At 39.6% G+C, this 17,341-nt stretch overlaps 1 protein-coding gene across 10 annotated transcripts in view; it reads left to right on the plus strand.

The window, feature by feature from the left end:
- The first annotated feature begins 90 nt into the window (after positions 1–90).
- The window catches only part of LOC103367396 (abl interactor 2-like), a 46,488-nt gene continuing 29,237 nt past the window's right edge, over positions 91–17,341 (plus strand). For all 10 annotated transcript variants that reach the window (XM_008295405.1, XM_008295409.1, XM_008295407.1 and 7 more), the window contains exon 1: positions 91–215. In XM_008295405.1, coding sequence (XP_008293627.1) covers positions 99–215 — 117 coding nt within the window. In that variant the 5' untranslated portion in view covers positions 91–98. The remainder of the gene's footprint in view (positions 216–17,341) is intronic.

Raw genomic sequence — 17,341 nt, forward strand, 5'->3', positions numbered from 1 at the left:
TTGCAGCGGTGGTTTAGTTTTTTCCCACAGACCCTGAAGGCGGCAGGACTCATGCAGTGGAGCCTCGCGCCGCAGCCGTTAGTTCGAACCATGTAAAGATGGCGGAGCTGCAGATGCTGCTGGAGGAGGAGATTCCTGCGGGACGGAGAGCCTTACTGGACAGCTTCACCAACCTGGAGAGGGTCGCCGAGTACTGCGAGAGCAACTATGTCCAGGTAGGTGACGCCCGGTGTGTCCGGGTCCGGTCCAAAATGCCATGTCGGAGGCAGTAGTCGGCGGGGAGTAGGCGGTTCGGAGAGAGGAGCGTTGGAATGACCGTACCGAACTCCGTTATATTACCATTCGCTTTTACTGAGAAGTCAAACGTCGCGTTTATTTTTAATTTTACAAGCTGACTTTTTGTCCGGATAAATAACCGAGAACTGAACGGGAATTCGGCTTTGACATTTTCCACTGTAAACGTGTGTTTTTGTGAAAAATCAACTTTTTAAGAATTGGCTTCACGCCGCTGCGTGTTGTGGCGACTGTAGGATGAGAGTTTTAAAAGTTTGTGTTTTTCAGATTTTAATATTTGATATGTGCGCTTTATGTGTGCCGACTTACAAAGGGGTTCAGGTTTATTGGTTAAATGCATCAAAACATCCTCTCCAACGTGTAGAACATTTACACAGAGGCGAGGATTCCTTCAAACAGAGATTTGTTAACGGGAGTCTGGCGCGACACTTGATTGGTTCTTAATTGGGGCAGGATAGCTAATTAATTTTCACCTTAAACCATGACCCATTTCAGCTATAATATTTCCTCTGTTTTCTTAAAATACTGATTTAATGTAAGTTAACAGTATGTGGAGAAATTTTGCTGAAAGCTAAACTCAAAGTTGTTTTACATTTTTGGATCCAGATGTCACGGATGTTAAGTTAGGCAGTCTAGAAGTTTCTAGTTAGCCGATTTTTGATATTTAATTTGTGTATTGTATGCGTGCTGAATTAAAAAGGGGTTCTAGTTTATTCGTGAAATGTCTTAAAGCATCTTCTGAAACCTGCTAAACGTTTGCAAAGAGGCACCGATTCCTTTAATTAGAGATTTGTTAATGGGAGTCTGGCGGGACCCTTGATTGGTTCTTAAATGGGACAGGGTGTCTAATTAATTTGCACCTTAAACCATGACCCAGTTCAACTCAGTTTTACTAAAATGTGAATTCAATTCGAGTAAATAATATGTTGAGGAAATTTTGCTCGAAGCTAAACTCAAACTTGTTTTTTTGTTTTTTGTTTTTTTTTGGGATCCAGATGTCAGGGATGTTTAGTTTGGCAGTCTGGAAGTTTTTATTTTACTGATTTGTAATATTGAATTTGTATAATGTATATGTGCCGAATTAAAAAGAGGCCTGAGGTTATTTGTGAAATGTCTTAAATCATCTTCTGCAACTTGTTAGTTCTTTTCAAAGAGGCGGTGATTCCTTTAAATAGACATTTTGTAAAGGGAGTCTGGCATTAAACCTAATTGGTTGTTCATTGGGGCAGGATATGCCATAAACCAGTTCAGCTGCAATATACAAGCAACTCTCTCTGTTTTGTTGGAAATATGAATTTAATTCAACTAAATTTTGCTTAAACGTAAAGACAGAATTGTTCTATATTCCTGTAGCGAGATATTATTGCTTAACTGACAATTGAAGATTGTTTCAGTGTGACCTAAAACCTTGAACAGAATATTTAAGAGGGAATTTCTCAAAACTCAAACTTAGGGCAGCAGAATGAGGCTGAGGAGAGTTTGAATCTGGCAGGGTGAAACGTTCATCCTAAGGAATCTAGTTGCTTTGAGAGAAGAGCTGCAGTAATTTAGTTTTGCTGATGTTTCATGTTTATTATTGACAACAGCATGAATTAGAAAACCTTATTTTTGGGCTTATTTAGGCAGCTGGAATCACCTCGAAGCACCATGCTGAACCTGTTCCCTGTAACAGTTGATTTACAATATTATACGCATATTTTTATACTTTATATTTGTTGGTTTTTTAAAAAAAATGTTTTTAGTAACGTTTGCAAAAAACCCTCCAATGCACCACTGTGTACAACATATTTATTGCATTTTCCTTCCTTGCTTTAAAAAAAATGAAAAGTCAGCTTTAAGTATACAAATGTTGTCTTTTTAAAGACACGTTACCAGTTTATAGGATTTATGGATGATTTGTTTATAACTGATTAATCCCCACATAAAAACTGACATTACAACACGTGTTTTTGTTGGTTGAATATTTATTTGTAGCTCTAATCTAGTCTCACAAAGCTGATGATGCGTTCAGGTGCTTCTCCTAAATAGAAAGAGTAACAGGATGCTAGGTTCATTAACCACCAATAGTTTTCAAGCAAAAAATGTTTAGATTTCTTTAGTTTCAGTGTCTCGAATGGTATAATTTTCTGCTTTTCTTTGCTTTATGTGAGAGTAAGGTGAATATTTTTGGATGTTTGTTGGACAAAATGGGACTCTGAAGACATTTTTGACCATTTTCTGACAGACTTTAAAGATTAAAAACCAAGATTGAAGCTGTAAAGTGATTTTCAGGAAATGGATCGAGACTGAAAATAGTTAGTTGCACCCTAATCTAACAATTGACATGTTTACCAGGACGTAGCTGCTAATGATTAATTGATTAATTATCAGTTATTACATGAAACAAATCTCCAAGTAGTTCGATAATCGATTTACCAATTTCAGCCTTTTTTGATGAGAAAAATGTAGAAAGTTGTCAGATTCTAGCTCACTAAGTGTGAATATTAACCTGAATATCTCTTTGGTTGTGGACAAAGCAAGACAAGATTCACATTCAGAACAATTTCTGACATTTTTAGAATAAACTAGTCGATTATTCGAGGCAATAACTGACAATAACAATTGTTAGTTGCAGCTCTACTCTGCTTATCTGTAAGGATGCAGCAGGTTCAGTCTCATCACTGATTATATCCACTTAGTATTTTCTTGATTAATCTTTTTTTTTGCTGTGTTTTTTGAACAATTAGCAGTTTAAAGCTCAAAGATGTTGAGTTTCATCTCGTTTAACACATAGAAATTTGGAATATTTGTGAATCTGAGATGCAGGATTTTGTTGATGTCCTGCATTTTATTTGCTGTAAAAGTTGCGGATTAGTTTGTTCACTGATAGAACGAGTCTCGCTGCAGTCGATGGCGTCTTAAGATATGGAGCAGCTGAGATTCTCCTCCTCTGTTTGGTTAGCGGAGGCATGACTGCAGCGTGAGTGTGTGGGCAGCCGAGGCTGTTCTGGACAACTGTTCTTCCTCCGTCGGCTCTAGCTGCTCACCTGTTCGCCGCCACGCTTCATATTCACTACATTTGTGCAGCTGCGTGTGAGAATTTCACTGTCAATCAAGGCTTTTGTAAAGGGCAACGCACAGACGGAGTGATGCATCAGAATCCACTGACGCTGACAAATCTGCAGGATACACACTAGTAACCTGGTAACGGCAGGACGTTTCAGCACTCGCATACGTTGATACGAACATAAATACAAGATCCTTGGTGCTGAAACGTCATAATTGTGCATGTAGACATACTCACATAATCTTAAAAGAAAAGGATAAATTTAAAAAAAAAAAAGGCTGTAAAAAAAATTTTAAAAAGCAAAAAAGAGGGACAATCTGGCAGCAAGGATTAAAAAAAGATAAAATCTGTAAAAGAAAAAAATAAATAAAAAGAAGAAAAAAATACAGGCAAATATCTGTTGAATAATTCTACTTTTTGGCTGATTTACATTTAGTAAAATAGTGAAAACTTTCCAATCTCACGTTGTGAAAATACAGATTTTTGATGTGAATGTGTTTTTTATTTTATTTTATTTTTTACAATGAACATGTAAATTACTACCTTTTCTGTGATTTTTATGACATTTTCTGTAATTTAACAAAGCTGAAAATATGTAAACTAGCATTTTACAAGTCTATATATTTTTTATTCCTTAATATACATAATTTTTCTTTTAAATAATGACAAATATCTGTAAAATTATCATATCATTGCCAATTTAAATACAGAGAAAACGGTGTAATTTCAGAGTCAAATGTTGTAAGAGAACAAATTACGATTTGAAAGACAGAGTTTTGATGTTGACGTTAGTGACAGTTTTTAACTTCTTTTTTTTTTTTACAGTCAGTATGCAAATACTTTTTCTGGAATTTTGCAAGATTTTATCTGTAATTCAACAAAGTGGGAAATCTGTAAAATAGCAACTCAAATACATTTTCTGGAATTATCTATAAAAATCTTTTTTTTCCTTTATTTTTTACTGTCAACATGTGAATTATGACGTTTTTCTGTGATTTTATGAGATATCGTCTGTAATTTAGAGCGATGATGGTGGCGACGGGTAGCGGGCGAATATTCGGATCTCTCTCTGGATACCAGCACAACGAACGAATATTCTGATTTTCTGATGTTTGGGTCCAGCCCTAGTAAACTGGATTCTCAATCCATGCACCTTTTTTTGTCAATTTACTTTTTCTTTTTAAACTTTCCTTTGTCCGGTTTCCTTTAACTTTTCCCGTCTTTCCTTCTTCCTGTCGTTGAAGTGACTCGTGAGCAGTAACTTCCTCCTCTCAGCGGTCGCATCGCGTCTCCTCAGAAGTAAATAAATAAATAAACTCTTTTCTAGCTCATTAAACTCTTCGTACTACATGTCCAAACGGGGCCCGGCAGCGCTGACTCGGAGGATGGCCTACATTTGTGCTGCCAGCAGATGATGGGCGCTGTTACGTAACGCCATCGCGCTGCTGATCCTGTTTTAAGGGCTAAATATTTGGATTGGGGGTCGACCCGTGTTAAGCCATAGATTTATTCAAAGTGGGACAGCTGCTCATTATACAGGTAATAATAATAATGCTGTCATGTCATCATTATTACAAGCTGTCTGACTTGTTCAATGCCTGCTTAGATAATTATTATTTCTTTTATGTCTGCTCTGATCAGTCAGGTCTTGATTTCAGTCATTTATTTATGTGTTTATCTCGCTAATTACATTTTTTTTGTTTTTGCATTTTCATATTCTGTAATAGATGACGGCAAGAGTCAGGTTCTGTGAACGGGATTACTTAGATTATATACACATGTGACTCTAAATTTAGATTCAGTCAGATCCACTTATTAATGGGAAATCCTTTCAGATCCTTTATTGGTCATCGTTAAGTTCAGTGTTCGTCCGTTATTGGATGCTAACTTAATCAGAGACCTGAAAATGGTCCGAGCAGCAGAAGATCTGACATGTCGGCTACTGGTTGACATTAATTGCTGCGATGCTAAAATTCTAAGTGGAACATTTTTACAGCCAAGTTGTGGAGATCCTAATTCTTGAGTTTGACCTGTAAGAACCCTAAATGTTCACTGGAGTGGGCCTCAGCTACTCTAAAGCTGAATCTGCTCTCAGTTGGAAAACTACAGCTTTAGGTTCACTGGTGGTTGTAGAGCGATGCTACACGTCGGTAACTTGGAAAGACAACAACCTGAACAGTGGAGCTGCATCCACAGTGATGCACGATTTACTTCTGCTGTTTTTACACATAATGTTCACACTACGGCTTTTTAGGACTGGACACTTTTTAAAATCGCTGCTGATCTTGTTTTAGTTTGACAGTTTTGTTGTTTTAGTCTGGACAGGCAATATTTGGGAAACAAAGGGTCTTATCAGTCACCACACATCACTTCCTGATTCGTCACTTCCTGTCACATGACCTCTCTCCAGAACAAAACAAAGGCTGTGACCGACATCATCAATTTGTTCTCTCCCACCTCTCTCGGTACCACTATGTAGTTAACAACCACGTCAGGAGCTCCTCGGCAACATGAACACTTTGAGACGCTACTATTCGATTAAGACAGGTTGATGTCGGCTGTTGTAGCAAAGCGACCGACATTTTTTTGTGATTAAATTCATGTTATGCTAAATGTGTTTTTCCAAAATTAATAAATGATAATAACTCTGTTTCTTTGTTTCGCTCTGCTTGCATTAAGCACATCAATACTAATAATTTATTTAGAATTTTGGTATTTTCGCACCATAACTTCACCAAAAATACGCCTCAACACTGTAAAATAGCCGTCTGTAGAAACACCACCAATCCTCAGTCGGCTCTCTCATCCGTAAATCGTTCTCCTTCGACATGATGCATGATGGTCCATATTGCTTGTTAGCGACTGTGGTGCGACGCTACTTTTCGTGTTGCATTATGGGATACATTGAGCGCACTATATAGGGTCTAACAGTTGTAACTTAACATTCATGCAGCACTACAAACTATTCAGTGTGTGGTGACTGATTTCGGACACAGCCAACGACACCTGGTGGTTCATTCACTTCCAGACCTTATTATCCGCTGACCTTGTATGTCATGCATAATTTTTAGTTCCACCTGGGACTGGGCGATAAATGATATGACGTTTACTGGCAATCGTCAGAAAAAAATGAAACATTTATCGACAGAGAATGTTTGATAGTTTGACTTAAATGCATTAGATTTAATGGAAGCACAACAAAAACCCCTCTGTGGCTCATAAACAGCCCAGCTTATTCCCTAAACTTTAAATCTCTTGGCCTTTCCTTGTGACTTTTGTGCAGGTCTACCAAGGCGCTCTAGTCTGTTGCCACCGAAGTTTCTTGTTGCTTCTTGTTTCTTGTTGTTAAAAACAGTGGTATTTCAATGCGTTTGGTTTACATGTAAACGAAGCTACAAGTCACCGAAAACGATCATATCTGAAAACTTTGTCTTTACGTTTGCATGTAGACAGGAGGAGACGGAGTTTGACGTCACGGTATGCGACAAAAATGTGATGCGTCCGATCCATGTTTACAGTTTGGCTACTGTGATAGAAATAGACGCTGTTAAAGCCGTGCTTGTTTTTTAACATTCAGGAGTAGCTCCACTTCTGTGGGTCCAAACAAACAACCCTCGCACCATTATTGTTGACGTAACAGGAAGTAATTCGTGCCATTCGTTGTTGTTTTTTTTCCAGGATTCTGATTGGCTAGCATGGCTTTATGCTTCTTGTTACACTGCCCCCTGTAGGTGTGGCAGCTCATAGCAGCTCTGAATGACGTGTTTATGCAGGTTTGTGTAAACAAAGATTTTCTTGAAAACGATCTGGTAAAAATAACATTTTTATTTTTGAAAACGTAGATCCATTTCATGGCAGCCTGATGGACCTGATGTTGGGGTTCACGTCCAGGCTAGCCACTCTAAACCTTAACCTCGCCGCCTATGCACTTCCTGATGTACTAATTTATTTACTGTCCTGATTTCTTTTGTGTTTGTGTCATGTTTTAATTGGTGTTAACATTAAAAATGACTATCCACGTACCTCGATAAATTGGCTAAAGTGGTTAAATTCAAATAAATCTGTTTTGGCTTGTTCTTTATTTTAAAAAAACAGGTAATAATTTTTATAAAATCAAGAATAATTATTGACTAAAATTAAACATTTAAATATTTTTCTGCTATATGGCTTCGCCCTAGTTCCAGATTTTAATACAGCTTTCAAAATGAAAATATATGACAGTGGATGTAGTCTTCAGACAAATTTGTGGCCATAAATAAAAAGCTGCTAATATTCGCAATGAGGACGAATGCTTAAATAAGTTAGCGTCAAGCAACCAGGAACTAAAACAGAATTCTGATCTGAGGAGAGAAAGCTGGACTCTGCATGCTGAACTGTTTATTATCCGTATGATGATGTATTAGTGTTTGGTTGAAGAGGCAACGTAATGGGAGTCTATGGGAACTTTTATTCCGTCCGTCTCTACCTGCGGAGTCGCTAACAGCTGTCTGCAGATATCGGGCTGCTGTCAGGAAGCGCAAACAGCAGGAGATGAACTGCTGTGCTGACTTTTCTGTTCCGTCTCTGCCGAAACCGATAATTAAAGTGGATTTGCATGCTCTGCTCAGCTGAAGCATCTGGCTCTGAGTGCCCATAGCTGTGTGGGATGACTTGGATGTTTTGAATGTGCATAACAATGACAGCCTTGCAGGTAGAGTAGCTCTGTTTTCTCTATTTTAGCTAGCTCAACTGTCTTGCACATGAAATCACAGAAATATGGTTGAGAGAGCTTTGGCTTGTTTTGATTAACGGAGGGGCTATCTGAGCTAGTCGTCTAACATTGTCTGTGAAATGCACTGCTCCTGCAGGAGACCTGTTAGCCCAATATAACACCACCCACATCTCCACTGAGACACGAGTTGGAGCTTACGTTGTTCACAGTCAGAGCCTTAAACTGCTGCTTTCGTCTTCGCGGAGAGACACTTGGAATATCTGGATAGTTCCTGGAATGTTTACTCAAAGGTAAAATATTACAGGTCCACATAAAAACAGGTGAGCAGGATGTGAAACAGGGAGGAATGAAGCTCTGAACTCGGCCATCAGCGTTCATTTTTCATAAATCCCCAAGGTGGGTTTTCTTCCGCGGAGACCCCGAGGTGGCCTTCTCATACGTCCCTCCCCCATTCACAGCCCCGTCCTGTTTTTGTTCCTTCTGGGTCGTCCACAGCTGGTACCGGTTAGCCGTCAGCAGAGGTAGTCGTAATGTAACTCGACCTCCCGCTGCTCATTGGAAACACATGGAGCCGCTGCAGGAGGGCTGGACGCTGGTCGTCGAGCGCGTTTTCAGGTTGGAAACCATGGCGATTGGTTTTCCAGTCGAAGGAGTATCGGCCTCCACGTTCGGCGCCGCTGCCAGGAACAGCTCCTGCGGGGGCGAGGCAGGCTGGAAAAAGATCGGTTTGCGATCAGAAGCTTGGCAAACCTGAGCCTGGTCACACATGAAAGCTGACATGACTTCATGTTATTTTTTTCAGTTAAAGCAAAACTCTCTTTCTGGTTCTGTTGTGGTGCCATGTTGAACCGGTGCAGCACAACTAATGCACGGTGCGATTGTATAACTGCAAGAGGCTGCAGTTTTTAACTACAGGTGTGAAAACCTTTTGTGTGCTGCCTGCTTCTCTACATTCATTATAAAGAGGTGACCAGTAAGTGTCTGTTTATGCAGCATGTGTAGTGTTTGGTCACATGACTGTCTGGTGAAGAGAGCAGTTGGGAACGGATGCAGGCTGAAGCTGAATCTGTTACTTTGACATTATTTTGGATTCTCAGTCAGAATCTACAGAATTTTGGTTATCAATTATCAGCTAAATTTTCCATCCTATTTTAACTGCCACATGGCTGCTACTGCTGTTATGCAGTTGATGCTACCTGTCTGTCCAACTGCTCTACATGCTTTTGTGTTGCCTCCAGAGGACAAAGTTTTTTTTCTTTCAATTTTTGAATTACCCAAGTAGAATTAGAACCACAGCTCCTTCACATCAAAAGCAAGGTGAGCTCAGTTGTCAACTATTACATTAATCACCAAGCATTTTGATAATTGATTCATCGTTTTGAGTTATTTTAAAGACAAAAAAAAAGGTCAAATTTCTCTGATTCCAGCTTTCTAAATTTTTAATAATTTCAAGTTTGGTTACAGGGCTGCACGGTGGCTCAGTGGTTAGCACCGTCGCCTCGCTAGCAGTCCCGGTGAGGACACCCGGGATCTTCCTGCGTGGAGTCTCCATGTTCTCCCCGTGCAGCGTGGGTTCTCTCCGGGTTCTCCAGCTTCCTCCCACAGTCCAGAAACATGCTGAGGTTAATTGGTGATTCTAAATTGTCCGTAGGTGTGAATGTGAGTGTGCTTGGTTGTCTGTCTCTAAGTGTAGCCCTGTGATAGACTGGTTACCTGTCCAGGTGAACCTGCCTTCACCCTGAGTCAGCTGGGATAGACTCCAGCCCCCCATGACCCTAGTGAGGATTAAGGTGTAGAGATGATGGATGGATATCTTTGGGTTGTGGGTAAAGCAAGACATTTGAGGGCTTTTTGAATCACTAGTCGACATTCTTTTATCAATTTCTGTCAATTGATAGACCAAACGACGAACTGATTAATCTATAAAATAGTCAACGCATTAGTCAAGGATGGAAATCATTGTCAGTTGCAGCCGTAGTTCAAACACGTGGTCAGGATGCCACCTGAGCTCTCCCCAGGGAGGTTTTCCAGGCACAGCCGACCAGTTGGAGAGCACAGGGCAGACCCAGATTACACTGGAGGGATTATGTGTCCCTCCTGGCCTGGGAATGTCCTGGACTCCCCCAGGAGGAGCTGGAGGAAGTGGCCAAGGATCGGGACACCTGGGTTAGGTTGCTCAGATAAGCTGTTATCGCCCAGGTCTTCCAACGATGAATAACCATAAGAGCATTGGATGCAAACTGCCATAGAAAAACAAAATATAGTTATTTGTGTCAATTCATTTATTTTTTCTGTTCGTCATTGTTGTGTTAACATTAAGGTTATTACCTGTGCACTGTGATAAATGGACAAAAGTCGTTAAATGAAAAGTAATCTTCCATTTTGTGGGTCTTCATCAAAAGTGAATAATTAAAAATGGTCAATAATGATCAATATCAGCTGACATGAGACATTTCATTGTGATAAATTTGTCTAGTAAATAGTATTTGCAACGAAATGAGGACTTGCTGCTCTCCAGTTTGAAGGGTTTTGTACTCGTAGTGGAACAAAACAAGACATTTGGAGACGCCACCTTCAGTTCAGGTACATTTTTGGAGACTTTAACGATTAAGAATTAAAAAATAATCAGCAGCTTTGTCAACCATTAGCTATCTGTCCATAACAGTTGTTGATTTTTAATTAACTGTTTGGTTTGCCCGGTTTAACCTGCAAGAGTTTCTAACATATGTTGCTGCCATGGAGGAAATAAATTTGTTGAAATAATTTATTTTAGGATAAAATCTGGCCAGAATCCAAGAGTTATTGCTTTTATTGATGAGAATAAACGACTGTGACGCTTCAAAAACCAGACAGGAGGTAGTGAGTTTGACTAGTTGACTAAAGACTAATAAAAGCATTTATCAGTGTTTCATTCTGACTTCAACGAGAGAAAACATTTAACTGATGAGGATTTTTTTTTTCTCCTGGGAATCTTGGTTTCTGTCCTCAGAAAGCTGACCAACTCGTGTTGGGTCAACGGTATTTTCTTACATTTGCCAGGATTCCTTTTTAAACTGTGCATAGATTCGGTCTAGTTTTATTCCAGTGTACGATTACATCAACGATTGCTCGCAAATGTTTTATTTATTATTTTGCTGATATTAACAGCAATAATCTTGTCTCGTCATTAGCAAGAGGTCTTGTTTGTGAGAAACAGAAAAAGAATCAGCACATCTATTTGTTTTTATTGACATATTTTTCTCTTTCTCTCGTCAGGCGTCGCAAATAGTGTGAAAATCATCATTGCTCACGAGTAACCGGCGGTCTTCACCAATGTGCAGCCTGCAGATGAAATCATTGCTTTATAATCACTGCATTGTCTGGCACAGTGAGCAAATCTGTAGATGTCGATCGCACAAAATACAAGCGCTTTACTGCCCTTTGCATGGATTTAACTCGTATCGTCGAACGCCTCATTACTTCAGTCTCAGCGCCTGAAACCTCTGCGGTATACGGCCCGCGTGTTAAATGTAATATACAAATAATGTCATGTATTTGAAGTGGAAATACCTCCTGTAGCAGCGAAGGCACACAATGAGAGGGACCTGGCCTTGTAAGGTAAAAGCAGGCTGTTGGCGGTTGGTGGCCGTCGCTCTGAGAGAAGCTACAAACAGACCCCTGAGTGTTCGCTGCTGCCGCTTTGTGAGGCTGATTCGAAGCCAAAAACGGTGACCGTTCTGCTCTTGTCTCTCGGTTAACGCTGTCCTCATTTTTCTCAGACACGTTTGAAAAAGATTGTGCCTTCATTTAACAGTTTGACAAGCTCGGAAGAGTGTGACACGCAGCAAAGGTTTGAATGTTTCTGTGAATTATGCAGTTATTTGGTGTACAACTTATCTCACCACAGAATGTCCAGACTGTGATGAATGCCCACCTGGCCGATGGCAAACATGAAGGAAAAGCTGATAATAGGTGTCTAAAGTTTGCATTTCTTTGAGCCACTCTGGAAACAGGTTTTTCCTCAAAGCATGTCCAGTGTGTTTTACTACTCAGGTGGCTGATTGCAGGTATGTATATACGTACAGTTCCACCATTTCATTTAGCAGACGCTTTTATCCAAAGTGATGTACATCTGGAAGTAGATGCAACACAAGCAAAGATCTAGTCAGGAGAAAACCATCTGTACAGGTGTCATAATACCACTTCAACTGTGATAAGAGCTTTTTGCAGTCTGTCAAGTGCAAAGGTGTTCATGGAACTTCAGTTTGGTATGTGTTGGCCCTTAGGAGCTTTACAGATCTATTTAAGTTTTCTCGTTTATGTAATGAGGTATCAAGCTGTAGGTTTCACACATTTTAATTGATGTGAAACCAGAAACCAGCAAAAACCCCATCGGTGTCTTCAGTCTCTTTGTGTTGGTGTCCAGATATAACTGAGATACTCTCATCCGACCAAATTCTCACTGGCTGGACAATCACCGGTGTTCCTTTCATATGGAGAAACTACAGCAGTCTTCAGGATTAATCCGTAGTTTCTGGCAGCGTTTACTGAAGGTTTACTTGGAGTCAGCCCTTAACACCTCGTCGGTTAGCTTTATTTAGCTGTATTTCATTTTTGCTTCTATGGGAGAGCACATTTAACAGATGACGACTCTTTTCTTCTTGGATGCATCGTTTCTCAGGTCTTTTATGATCTTGACAAGTCACAAAACAGACCGACTGTTGTTAGATAGGCCACAACATTAAATTCCTACATTTACCGAGAAGTCGTCGGTGCGGCTGCGTTTAGTGGCAGAAAAGTCGAGCGTAAACTTTACAAACAGCATCAGGACTGAACAACTTTCAGATCCTGTTTACAATTTGAAACAACGCAGCTAGCAGATCAAAAAGATTACAATGCAAAGACTGCATTTCATTTTTCTCTGTGCAATGACAGTAAAGCTGGATAATATCTCCTATCTTCAGAAATCATGTGAATTTGGGCACGCTGACTGGTTCTGTTATCGTTTCAGTATAAAACAAGGTGATTTAATAGGCTGCAAATACCAGCTTTTTATGTTCATCAATCAATCAGACTTTATTTATATATATCACTTTTCACAGAAATGAAATGAAACACAAAGTGATTTACAGATAAGAGGAATAAAAATGCAATAAAACATTACAAACAACCCCCAACGTCATTTATAAATAAAGTAATTTAAACACAAGGATTCAGGAAATGAGGAATCCTCTATAATAGATGCAACAAGGCAACACCAGATGAGAATAAATGAATAAATTAAATAAAATAACCACTATTAAAGTATAGATGAAGGGCAAAATAGTCGTAAAATATACATTGAAGAGACTAAAATACGTAAATAAGCAGAGGAATAATTAAATACAATTAGTTCTAATAATTGTAATAAATAAATAATTAATGCTCAAGTAAAGAAATCAATAAATAGAATTAGTTTTAAGCTGAAATTCTGATTCATTTATGCTAATCAAGCTGGTAGGCAGAGTCATTGAGTGCACAGCGGCCAGACGTGCAGATTTCTGTTTTCTCTTTGACTAATTGGTTGAAAAATAGTTCGTTTTCAGTTGCCCAAGATGTTCTGCGGTTCGCTGCGACCCCACCTCGTGTGATCCACAGATCAGTCCTCTGCTGCCTCTCACCATCTGCTGCAGGACTCCTCCTCCTCCTCCTCCTCCTTGTGGCTGAATCCGGCTCGTCATTAGTTTGGCTGTTCGTTTGGGCTCCTCGTCCAACCGCAGAGTGAATTCTGGGGCCGGTCACACCGTCCAACACAGCACCGAATCTAAAACAATCATTTGAAGATTAACAAGGAAAAAAAAAACTGAACAGCACAATTGTGACGAGTCGAGCGGAGTCTGTCTTCATTAAAAAAAAGAAAAGAGGTCAGAGGAATCAGAGCGTGCATATGATTCCATGCAGATTTGATATGATTCATGTACATGAACTTAGTTGGTAATGAAAAAAAAAAAAAAAAAGAATATCAACAGCGTGGGTACGTCGGTGTGTGTGCGCTGTTCTGCCCTCGCCTCGGGCCAGAGGAGGCACAACTCCAAGTAGGTCACCGCTAACAGGACATCAGATGGCTGATGGGAACGAGGGAAGGAAAAGAGAGGAGATGTAAGGATGGTGTTGGGGAGGAGACGACAAAATAATGAGAGGTGGTGGAAGATGAGGAGGGAAGAGTAGAAAAACGAGGTGAGCAGAGATGGAGTGGAAGGAGAGTCAGGGAGGAAAAAGTGGACTGTTGGTAATAAAGGTGATGAAGCTGTGACTGGAATCAGAATGAATTGATTCACAGATTACAAAAATCAAAGCAGAAGAGTTAGAGGTGGGGATGGATTCACATCGGTGTCTTGAATTGATTCAGAAATGCCAAAAAATATTCTATTGTTGTAATAATATCAGGATGTGGACAGTGTACAGCTCAAATATATCGTCTCGTTATCTTGTAGGTCTTTTTTTTTTTTTTTTTTTAAAGGCAGGATTTGGACAATTTAACAACAATTTTCTGTCATTTTACAGATTTATGTTTTTGTTAAACAACAGACAAAAGTATTAATTCACAGATTAACTGTAAAAAAAAATGTCTGTCAAGAATCTTTACAATGTTTACCTTTTCAAATTAAAATAAAAAATACAATTATGCACACGAAGGACTGAAAAATAGTAAATCATTTAAAAAATATATACTTTTACAGATATTTTTTTTCTGTTTTACTAAATTACAGATAAAGTCACAGTAAAAGAAAAAAGGAGAGAGAAACAGCCAAACTATAACTGATGTCAACATCAAAAATTTGTACTTTAACAAGTCGTAATAAATAGTAATAAAAATTCCAGTTTCTCTGTATTTAAATCAGATAAAAATTTCAGTTTGTAGCCACGTGATCACAGTTTTCCAGCATTTTTAAAATGTATTTTTAATGGTGTTTTCATCAACAACACTCTGGAAAATATTGGAGGTTTGTTTGCTTTGTGTCTTTTCTCACTTTTTAGCAGCAAGAAATCGAGTTTCGATCCACTTTCATTTTTCAAGAGATGCTTGGGAGATAACATTTCGACTCATATGGGCGGCTGCGACTCAGATGGTAGAGCGAGTGGGTCAATGATCAGAAGGTCGGCGGTTCGATTCTGCCCTGTAACATGTATCATGTGTCCTTGGGCAAGACACTTCACCCGCCTTGCCTGGTGTGAATGCGAATGAATGAATGAATGTGTGTGAATGAAAAATTGACAGCGTAAAGCATCTTTGAGTGCTTAGAAAAGCACTCTATAAATCTGATCAATTATTATATGCTTGTGTCAACGGAGCCCCTTTCAATAATCCAACAAATAAATTCCATCTCTGCAGATATCTGCAGCCTGACTCGTGTTTATACACAACATGAAGCTGCTCTCCTCTAGTCTTACTAGAATAAAGCAGACTAAACTCAGTGGGCGCCCACACGCTTCACTTAGCAATTTAACCTACATAAGTGAAATAAAGCATTAGCTGCCGCCATAAACGCACATATTCAAGCAAAAAAAAAAACACATTTGAGACACTGAGCTGAATGAGCGCTTTGCAGGAAATCATCAAAAACAGCAGAAATGAGGTTCAGTTTGGGCAACAACCAGCAGCTTTTAACCAGCAAACATTTTAATAGCTTGATTGGAAACGTATTGCAGATTTCATTTCAAATACCAGCAAACAACCTAACTTTAGCCATTTATGTGTGTTGGGGGTTTCTCATTATAGATCTGTACGATTCATCTGTGAAATACGACTGGTATTAGGTCCACTTTAAAATATCTGACTGGTCATTACTCCAGGTCAAGACAACTTCAGCTCCTCTTGATTCAACGTATCTCAGTTGCTCTTTTTAGCTCCGTAAGTTACGTTGAAACCAGTCGGAATAATGTCGTCGAGATCTCAAACTGGACTTTTGTCAAGTCAAACTTTCGTCATGGATATCCTAAATTGGGCTTTTGACTGGGTGAAAGCTACGGCAAATAGAAGCAGTTTTACTGCCAGGGTTCCAGTAAATTTGACTGTAAATGTCCACTTGTTTTCCCACGAACTTCTTGTTTATAAGATTTAATATTTTACAGCATTTTCATTTTCACCACAGCAGCTACCATTACTTCACTTATCACTGTTTACAACAACTCAGACTAGTTGTACTGATGTCTGCGGTTGTTATATTGATGAGTCAAACCTGAAACCTCAGAACGACACTGTAGATGTTTGGAGTAAGAATTCTGACTAATGCAGCCGAGTTCAGTGTTTAAAGTGAGGCCGGGCCGCTGGGATTTCACGCGTCTCGCTTGTGTCGTTTCGAGGTTCGACTTGAAGCTGCCGGTGCCACTTCAAGCCGATCAGAATTGTTTTCTTACGTAATCGAAGACGTCTGATGGAGCGGCTGTGAATGTAGGGCTGTGGGTCATCTGGACCTATGACACAAAGTCTGTGTGTGTTCCTGCTGTAATATTTTGTGTATTTTGTAGATGTGTGTGTGTGTGTGTAGGACGGAGACACACATGGGTGTCAGTGTGTTTCTTGTCAACCTCGGGCATGAATGAGTTTGTGCTGACCTACATCGTGCTTCAGCAAACACGCCCACGTGTCGGTCTTTGCGCCGTTGTGAGGACCGTAAATGGTATAATGTGTTCGCTCTGCCATTAGCCTGCATTGATCTTCTCATTTAAAAGCCTGACCTGAAGCCAGACCTCAGTCCAACCTGAGCCACGATGTCCTGCTTTTGCATAAACGTCCTCTAAATCACAAACTGGTCCTGATGAGAGCAGATGTACGACGCTGCTGATGCCGGCCCGACTGTACTATGTGCACATACAGTATACATGTGCACACACAAAATAAATCACACACGTAGTTACACACATGCTGATGCACACTGACGCATGCAGTCATGCAAACACACACATGTACAGTCTGTCTGTCGTTGGAAAATGCTGAATGTGACGTTCCAGCACAAATCAGAGGAACCTTCTGTGTGTCTGAGAAGAACAATTCAGGCTTCAGGGAATAAATCATCTTTCACTGTTTTTTTTTAAAGGAAATTTTAATTTTCACCAAGAAAATAATAGTTGCATGAATTGATAATGAAAATTGCTGTTTTTTTTTTCAGACAGTTTGTAGATGAAACAGGTAATTGGTTGATTGGAGGATAATCAGAAGATCTGTTGATATTTGAAGCAACTGTTGGTTAAAGAACAGAAGCAGTTTGGCAGCTGTCATTGTTCTGGAGAAAATGGAAAAGCTTCAAATGTGTAGGACTTCTTCCTACTTT

Source organism: Stegastes partitus, unplaced genomic scaffold (assembly GCF_000690725.1).
Source record: "Stegastes partitus isolate 25-593 unplaced genomic scaffold, Stegastes_partitus-1.0.2 Scaffold1044, whole genome shotgun sequence".
NCBI classification, from domain to species: Eukaryota; Metazoa; Chordata; class Actinopteri; family Pomacentridae; genus Stegastes; species Stegastes partitus.